This window comes from Nerophis lumbriciformis, linkage group LG33 (assembly GCF_033978685.3).
Source record: "Nerophis lumbriciformis linkage group LG33, RoL_Nlum_v2.1, whole genome shotgun sequence".
In the NCBI taxonomy this organism is placed as follows: domain Eukaryota; kingdom Metazoa; phylum Chordata; class Actinopteri; order Syngnathiformes; family Syngnathidae; genus Nerophis; species Nerophis lumbriciformis.
Genome location: NC_084580.2, coordinates 26,149,978 through 26,160,000, shown reverse-complemented (window position 1 = coordinate 26,160,000; position 10,023 = coordinate 26,149,978). Strand labels below are relative to the sequence as shown.

Below are 10,023 nucleotides of genomic sequence, written 5' to 3'. Positions count from 1 at the left end.
TCAAAGTTGCAATCCAGACACTTTTGACAGAGAAAATAGCGTAACAATAAGACACCACGTTTTTCCCCACGCTTTGAACCCTGCGGCTAATTTTGTACATTGTTCCTTTTATATAGTTTTCACATTACACCGACAGAGACACTGAAAAGGTGTGTTATTGACTGTGCTACAGCGCCATCTTTTGGACGAGTGCGCTCTCTGCCGGTGCTACTTCCTGTTTCGTGCCCTGAACCCGAACTATAACCGTCCATAGCGTTTCCGCTCGAAAGGATTCCTCATTCATCACCAGCAGCGTTGGTAAGTTTTACAATATAACTAAAACAACTCTATGTGTGATGTCCGGAGGCGTGTTTTCATGCATTTCGCAGTGTAATGACGCTAGCGTCGTTAGCATTAGCTCATATGCTAACAAATCACTCCAAGTAATGTTTGTAAGTTTTACAATGTAACTACAACAATTCTTACTTACTAAAGTGTCCTATGTGTGATGTCTGTAGGAGTGTTTTCATGCATATTTGTACATGTAATCAAGCTAGCACCGTTAGCATTAGCTAATATGCTAACAAATCACTCCAAGCAAGGTTTGTAAGTTTTACAATATAACTACAACAATTCTTACTTACTAAAGTGTCCCATGTGTGATGTCTGTAGGAGTGTTTTCATGCATAGTTGTACATGTAATCAAGCTAGCGTCGTTAGCATTAGCTCATATGCTAACAAATCACTCCAAGTAATGTTTGTAAGTTTTACAATGTAACTACAACAATTCTTACTTACTAAAGTGTCCCATGTGTGATGTCTGTAGGAGTGTTTTCATGCATATTTGTACATGTAATCAAGCTAGCGTCGTTAGCATTAGCTCATATGCTAACAAATCACTCCAAGCAACGTTTGTAAGTTTTACAATGTAACTACAACAATTCTTACTTACCAAAGCGTCCCATGTGTGATGTCTGTAGGAGTGTTTTCATGCATATTTGTACATGTAATCAAGCTAGCGTCGTTAGCATTAGCTAATATGCTAACAAATCACTCCAGGCAACGTTTGTAAGTTTTACAATATAACTACAACAATTCTTACTGACTAAAGTGTCCCATGTGTGATGTCTGTAGGAGTGTTTTCATGCATATTTGTACATGTAATCAAGCTAGCGTCGTTAGCATTAGCTAATATGCTAACAAATCACTCCAAGCAAGGTTTGTAAGTTTTACAATATAACTACAACAATTCTTACTTACTAAAGTGTCCCATGTGTGATGTCTGTAGGAGTGTTTTCTACATATTTGTACAGGCTATTGTAATGTAATCAAGCTAGCGTCGTTAGCATTAGCTAATATGCTAACAAATCACTCCAAGCAACGTTTGTAAGTTTTACAATGTAACTACAACAATTCTTACTTACTAAAGTGTCCCATGTGTGATGTATGTTGGAGTGTTTTCATGCATAGTTGTACATGTAATCAAGCTAGCGTCGTTAGCATTAGCTCATATGCTAACAAATCACTCCAAGTAATGTTTGTAAGTTTTACAATGTAACTACAACAATTCTTACTTACTAAAGTGTCCCATGTGTGATGTCTGTAGGAGTGTTTTCATGCATAGTTGTACATGTAATCAAGCTAGCGTCGTTAGCATTAGCTCGCATGCTAACAAATCACTCCAAGCAACGTTTGTAAGTTTTACAATGTAACTACAACAATTCATACTTACTAAAGTGTCCCATGTGTGATGTCTGTAGGAGTGTTTTCATGCATAGTTGTACATGTAATCAAGCTAGCGTCGTTAGCATTAGCTCGCATGCTATCAAATCACTCCAAGTAATGTTTGTAAGTTTTACAATGTAACTACAACAATTCTTACTGACTAAAGTGTCCCATGTGTGATGTCTGCAGGAGTGTTTTCATGCACATTTTTGTACGTGCTATCGTAATGCAGTCAAATTAGCGTCGTTAGCATGAGCTAACATGCTTACATGTGTCTGTGTCAGTATTATTAACTTGCATTCTTTTTGTGTTGTTTCACTTCCTCAGTAAATTCACCAAAACGTCACAGTGGAGTTATTGAGTCAGTTTGGCTGATTGTGTTTTGTTTGATCGGCCGTTTTACTGCCCTGCTACAGACACGGTTTGTAAACCATTAAGGTGTGAAAATACACATTTACAAAATATTTTGTCGCGTCATGTATCTGTGGCTTATAGTCCGGTGCGGCTAATATATGTAAAAAAATATTTACATTTCTTAACAAACTTTAGTGGGTGTGGCTTATATATTGCCCGGAAAGAATGGTATGGTATTTGTGCCTATTGTGCGTCATCCGACGATAAGACGTGACTTACCTCCTTCCTGTTGCTGCCAAAGCTGTTGTGGACCACCATGCTCTCTGCAGCGATGTGCAGGTATTTGGAGCAGGGTGGTAAGGGCAGCAGAGCCATGGCCATCACACCTGCACGCACCTCCAGCACCCTGCTGCCCGAGTACAGGCACACCTCCACCTGGCTGCGCGCCTCACGCAGCTGCTCCGATAGCGAGGGCATCCTGCACACATTTAGTACTAAATGGATGCATATATACACATATTCATACATACAAACCCCGTTTCTATATGAGTTGGGAAATGGTGTTAGATGTAAATATAAACGGAATACAATGATTTGCAAATCCTTTTCAAGCCATATTCAGTTGAATATGCTACAAAGACAACATATTTGATGTTCAAACTCATAAACATTTCTTTATTTTTTGCAAATAATAATTAACTTTAGAATTTGATGGCAGCAACACGTGACAAAGAAGTTGGGAAAGGTGGCAATTAAGGCTGCAGCTAACGATTATTTTTCTATCGATTAATCTATAGATTATTTTTTCGATTAATCGGTTAATCTATAGATTATTTTTTTCGATTGATCTATAGATTATTTTTCCTTTTACCGATTAATTTTTTTTATTTAAAACGAAGATGAAAAAATAAATGTAGGCCAGTTTTTTTTCAAAAGGCATGGCTTTTATTTACAAAAAGAAAAGTATGGCCACTCAGTCAACATTGACAACAACATGACAAAATATTCTGTAACAATGTAAACATTTAACAAAATTAAAAGTAGCTTATTTGCTTTTAATGTGCAAATATAAAAGTAAACATCCAGTGCAAATCTTAATATTCTGCAATAGTATAAGCATTTCAAAAGTAAAAGTATTGCTTATTTTGCTTTAAAATGTGCAAAAATAAAGATAAACATCCAATTCAAAAAAGTGCAAAACGGAAATATTCTGTAACAGTGTAAACATTTCAACAAAAGTAAAAGTATTGCTTATTTGCTAAAATGTGCAAAAATAAAGATAAACATCCAATACAAAAAAGTGCAAAACGAAATATTCTGTAACAACAGTGTAAACATTTCAACAAAAGTAAAACTTTTGCTTATTTTGCTTAATAACACAACAATGATAGTATGATTAAAGTGAAAGTTAATTGTTGGTTTGTACATAGTATACGTAATTGTTAATGTTGTAAAAGGTATTTGCACAACTAATTAACGTTAGCGTTAAAGAGGAGCGCGTCTTTGTAAACACTGAACAGGCACGCCAAACGCTCCTCTCAGAGCGAAACGGTGCTTTAGTTTATGAATTTACAACGCAGATACAAATGACACATTCATGTTTTTGTGTAATGATGACAACGTATACTCACGCGGACGATTGACTAGTTGATGGTGATGGCAAGAACGCTGCCGTTGTGCTGCTATGATAGGCCATTTCCGCTCGACACAGTGTGCATACAACAACATTATTAGCAGAGGTGGGTAGAGTAGCCAGAAATTGTACTCAAGTAAGAGTACTGTTACTTTAGAGATTTATTACTCAAGTAAAAGTAAGGAGTAGTCACCCAAATATTTACTTGAGTAAAAGTAAAAAGTATGTTGTGAAAAAACTACTCAAGTACTGAGTAACATACACACACATATCATATATATATATATATATATATATATATATGTGTGTATATATATACACACACACACACACACACACACACACATATATATATATACATACATTGATATATACAGTATATAATTTATATTTATTTATTTTGCCGTTTTTGTTTACATGTTAAAGGTGTTTTAATGAATATACATGCATGTTTAACATATAGATTCCTTTCTTTCATGAAGACAAGAATATAAGTTGGTGTATTACCTGATTCTGATGACTTGCATTGATTGTAATCAGGAAGTAGTGCTGGTAACGTCCACGTTTTCAAATGGAGGAGAAGAAAAGTTCCTCCTTTCTGTCTAATACCACATGAAAGTGGTGGGTTTTTGGCATCTTATTTGTCCAGCTTCCATATTCGTTTTTATACACTTTACAAGAAATACATTGGCGGCAAACTCCGTAGCTTGCTAGCTTGTTTGCGCTGGCTTTCGGAGACTCTTATTTTGAAAGCGCAGGCGCGATGGAGCGGGACTTTTATTGTGAAGACAGGAACTGTGCAGTCAGTCTTTACGGTTGAAATAAAAAAGGGTCTTTTTTCCTTCACACTTTTGATTGATTGATTGGAACTTTTATTAGTAGATTGCACAGTACAGTACATATTCCGTACAATTGACCACTAAATGGTAACACCCGAAGTTAGCTCGGAGCCAGTCAGGTCATGTGACCCCTGGCTCTGTTTGATTGGTCCAACGTCACCAGTGACTGCATCTGATTGGTGGAACGAAGTGAAACGTCACCAGTAAGGCAGGCACTTTGAAGGTCTGTCTGACAGACCAAAACAAACAAAGCGTGCATTAACAGATCCATAAAAATTAGTAGCGAGTAGCGAGCTGAATGTAGATAAAAGTAGCGGAGTAAAAGTAGCGTTTCTTCTTAGGCCGTTTATTGAAATACTCCCACACTTTTGACGACTTTTGGCGTGCTTTTTTCCCCTCGCTCGCACCGCTCGCATCGTCTGCTTTGCGCTCCGCCATGACGGTAGTGTGACGTAAATATGCGACGCGTCGACGAGCAAAAACGTCCTCGACGTATTTACGTAACCGATGACGTCGACTACGTCGACGCGTCGTTTCAGCCCTAGTGGCAATAAATACTGATAAAGTTGAGGAATGCTCATCAAACCACTTATTTGGAACATCCCACAGGTGTGCAGGCTAATTGGGAACAGGTGGGTGCCATGATTGGGTATAAAAGTAGATTCCATGAAATGCTCAGTCATTCACAAACAAGGGTGGGGCGAGGGTCACCGCTTTGTCAACAAACACGTGAGCAAATTGTTGAACAGTTTAAGAAAAGCCTTTCTCAAGCAGCTATTGCAAGGAATTTAGGGATCAGCCATGTGATTTGACCACAATGAAAAAGACTGAAAAAATTTCCGGGGGTCTGGGGGACGAAGGCAGCCAGGTCCAGGGCGGTGCCCTGGTGGGGGGACAAGGGGGGCGATGCCCCCCGAAGCTCCTGTTTTTTTCACCAATTTAACATGCTAAAATGAACAAAGACAGCACCATTTGAAGAAAATATTTTAGTGTTTAAAGACATGAAAACATCATTAATAGAACATACATAACCCAATTATCCTAATGAATCACTGTATATGGTTTAGGAATGTCCCGATCCAGGTTTTTGCACTTCCGATCCGATACCGATATTGTTTTTGCATTTCCGATCCGATACCGATACTGACCGATACCGATACTGACCGATACTGGCCTATCCGAGCATGTATTAAAGTTATTTAGCCTACTTAGTTGTCAGAATCATGTTGAAAAGGGTTTTAGTACTCTTGATAACAACTAGCCAGCTGAATTAGGGGAGTTTGAATAATACACAATGGTTGGTAACAAGAAACTGACCTGTTTATTCAAGGATAAACACAAAATAGACAAAATTATACATGACAAACAGAAATGGCATCATTGAACTAGGGCTGGGCGATATGGCCTTTTTTTAATATTGCGATATTTTAAGGCCATATTGCGATACACAATATATATCTCGATATTTTGCCTTAGCCTTGAATGAACACTTGATGCATATAATCACAGCAGTATGATGATTCTATGTGTTTTGATTGATTGATTGAGACTTTTATTAGTAGGTTGCACAGTGAAGTACATACAGGTAAAAGCCAGTAAATTAGAATATTTTGAAAAACTTGATTTATTTCAGTAATTGCATTCAAAAGGTGTAACGTGTACATTATATTTATTCATTGCACACAGACTGATGCATTCAAATGTTTATTTCATTTAATTTTGATGATTTGAAGTGGCAACAAATGAAAATGCAAAATTCCGTGTGTCACAAAATTAGAATATTACTTAAGGCTAATACAAAAAAGGGATTTTTAGAAATGTTGGCCAACTGAAAAGTATGAACATGAAAAATATGAGCATGTACAATACTCAATACTTGGTTGGAGCTCCTTTTGCCTCAATTACTGCGTTAATGCGGCGTGGCATGGAGTCCATGAGTTTCTGGCACTGCTCAGGTGTTATGAGAGCCCAGGTTGCTCTGATAGTGGCCTTCAACTCTTCTGCGTTTTTGGGTCTGGCATTCTGCATCTTCCTTTTCACAATACCCCACAGATTTTCTATGGGGCTAAGGTCAGGGGAGTTGGCGGGCCAATTTAGAACAGAAATACCATGGTCCGTAAACCAGGCACGGGTAGATTTTGCGCTGTGTGCAGGCGCCAAGTCCTGTTGGAACTTGAAATCTCCATCTCCATAGAGCAGGTCAGCAGCAGGAAGCATGAAGTGCTCTAAAACTTGCTGGTAGACGGCTGCGTTGACCCTGGATCTCAGGAAACAGAGTGGACCGACACCAGCAGATGACATGGCACCCCAAACCATCACTGATGGTGGAAACTTTACACTAGACTTCAGGCAACGTGGATCCTGTGCCTCTCCTGTCTTCCTCCAGACTCTGGGACCTCGATTTCCAAAGGAAATGCAAAATTGGCATGGTTGGGTGATGGTTTGGGGTGCCATGTCATCTGCTGGTGTCGGTCCACTCTGTTTCCTGAGATCCAGGGTCAACGCAGCCGTCTACCAGCAAGTTTTAGAGCACTTCATGCTTCCTGCTGCTGACCTGCTCTATGGAGATGGAGATTTCAAGTTCCAACAGGACTTGGCGCCTGCACACAGCGCAAAATCTACCCGTGCCTGGTTTACGGACCATGGTATTTCTGTTCTAAATTGGCCCGCCAACTCCCCTGACCTTAGCCCCATAGAAAATCTGTGGGGTATTGTGAAAAGGAAGATGCAGAATGCCAGACCCAAAAACGCAGAAGAGTTGAAGGCCACTATCAGAGCAACCTGGGCTCTCATAACACCTGAGCAGTGCCAGAAACTCATGGACTCCATGCCACGCCGCATTAACGCAGTAATTGAGGCAAAAGGAGCTCCAACCAAGTATTGAGTATTGTACATGCTCATATTTTTCATTTTCATACTTTTCAGTTGGCCAACATTTCTAAAAATCCCTTTTTTGTATTAGCCTTAAGTAATATTCTAATTTTGTGACACACGGAATTTTGGATTTTCATTTGTTGCCACTTCAAATCATCAAAATTAAATGAAATAAACATTTGAATGCATCAGTCTGTGTGCAATGAATAAATATAATGTACAAGTTACACCTTTTGAATGCAATTACTGAAATAAATCAAGTTTTTCAAAATATTCTAATTTACTGGCTTTTACCTGTATATATAAATGTATTTATTTAGCTATTCTTGTTTAAATCACACTTACGTGTAACTTACAAATGACAATATATTTATTTATTTACTAGTGTATCAAACTGGTAGCCCTTCGCATTAATCAGTACCCAAGAAGTAGTTTTTGGTTTCAAAAAGGTTGGTGACCCCTGTACTAGGGCATAAAAGGAAATCAAACTCTGTTATATAATTATTAACTGATAGTATTTTTAATCAAATATAGTTTTAGAAGCAGTAACAACCAGCTGTGGACCCAAAATGGCCGCCGTGCCGTACTTTGGCTAACCCTACTAATAAGTCATCAGGTCAAAAACGGTGTACTATATAAAACCTAAATTACAAAAGTTATTTTTTTTTTGTATTGTGACATTATTTCATATTTTTATTTCATTTTGAAGCGATTGAGACGATTGGAGCCGTCAGTCACGTGACGTTCACCTGCGTAAGCTAGCATGTTACGAGTGGAGGAAAAAGGAGCAGAACGGGCGTCTTGTAACCGCCACAAAAACATCACATGTGAGCGCGGCTTTCCTACCTCCTTTTGCCGGCAACACGGCGGAGAAAGGCCGGTCCTGTCTTCCGTGTCGAGGGGCTTCTGTTGGCGGCTCCTCCGCACTCCTCTGCCGCAGCAACATCAGCATCACAGCGTGACGTCATACGCACAATACGTACGCACATTATTGCCGCTAATTCACGTTACGGGGGGTGGTGAGTTCAAGGAAACTCGGCAAATGTTAATCGGCGGGACAAATGTATTGTTTCAACTTGGAATATATTTTATTTTAAACAGAATTAGCTCGCCGCCTGTTGGAAAAAACAACATTTTTAAATCGAGTTCGAGCGAATGAGCGAAGGTTTTTTTTTTATTATTATTATTATTATTTTTATTTATTTTTATTGCACAATTGTACAAACCAACATATGTTCAGAATGTACACAAAAATCCAAGGCACTTTCATCATAACAATTTTCAACATCCACCAGGTTGAGCAATTATTGTCTTTAACCATACTTGCCAACCCTCCCGAATTTTCCGGGAGACTCACGAAATTCAGCGCCTCTCCCGAAAACCTCCCGGGACAAATATTCTCCCGAAAATCTCCCGATTTTCAGCCGGAGCTGGAAGCCACGCCCCCTCCAGCTCCATGCGGACCTGAGTGAGGACAGCCTTTTTTTCATGACGGGAGGACAACAGGGTGACAAGAACTAAATCATCCAGACTAGAGATAAATTGTATTATTATGTTTATCTTACCTAAAAATAAATATATTTATTAATTAAAAAAAATAAAAATATATAAATACATTTTTACTATATTTTGCTAAAAATATCAAAATTAATTGTATTTTTATTTGTATTTTTTTGTGACTCCTTATTACATCCAGCCATAGAATTATACATTAAAATAAACATATTTGAAATAATTGATTTTAAATTATCATAATAATTATAATAATAATAATATAATATTAGCTATGTTAGCCTACTATCAAAATGACTGTAAAAGTCTTGTATAAGTGTTATAATGGAGGCAACACATGATGTCAGTGTCTATATTAGCCTACTATCACAATGACTTTAAAAGTCTTATATAAGTGTTATAATGAAGACAACACATGATGTAAGTGTCTATATTAGCCTACTATCAAAATGACTTTAAAAGTCTTATATAAGTGTTATAATGAAGACAACACATGATGTAAGTGTCTATATTAGCCTACTATCAAAATGACTTTAAAAGTCTTATATAAGTGTTATAATGAAAACAACACATGATGTAAGTGCAAGTCTTTGTTGACAGAAATTTAGAAATGTAATATTTATTCTAAACATTTTTACAACTTTGCAAAACATTAGTAAACTTCTCAGAGGGTGAGATAACTCAAGTCCAAGGAAACAGGAGGCTGTCTTCTTCTTCTTCTTCTTCTTCTTCTTCTTTTATTAAGGCAAGTTCAGACACAAAGTGCAATTGTGCTACAGTCAAAGTCTTTCTGTGTTCCCCATACGGAAACCTTCAAAAGTCCAGGACCACTGGTTCTCAAAACAACCCCTCCCATGAGAACAAAGAGGCCTCTTAGACAATAAAGGTACAACGTTAGAAAAATCACACAAAATAAAATACAGTGACAAAAGAAATACAAATAATAACCCTGAATAAAGTAGTTTGTATATATATATATATATATATATGCACAGATACACAACATATTTGTAAGTAGATATTTGCTGTCGTCCTTTAATGGATTTATTACAATCTTTTGCAAGGGTTTGCTATGGTCTGGAACAACGTGGCGCACAAACAACTATC

At 37.7% G+C, this 10,023-nt stretch overlaps 1 protein-coding gene across 3 annotated transcripts in view; it reads right to left on the bottom strand.

Annotated features, from left to right (window-relative positions):
• rnf31 (ring finger protein 31) overlaps window positions 1-8,376 on the bottom strand; it is a 66,006-nt gene extending 57,630 nt beyond the window's left edge. For all 3 annotated transcript variants that reach the window (XM_061928619.2, XM_061928618.2, XM_061928620.2), the window contains exons 1-2: window positions 8,251-8,376; window positions 2,338-2,536 (exon numbers count right to left, since the gene is read on the bottom strand). In XM_061928619.2, the coding sequence (XP_061784603.2) occupies window positions 2,338-2,536; window positions 8,251-8,372 (321 nt within the window). In that variant the 5' untranslated portion in view covers window positions 8,373-8,376. The remainder of the gene's footprint in view (window positions 1-2,337; window positions 2,537-8,250) is intronic.
• Between the last annotated feature and the right edge of the window lie 1,647 nt (window positions 8,377-10,023).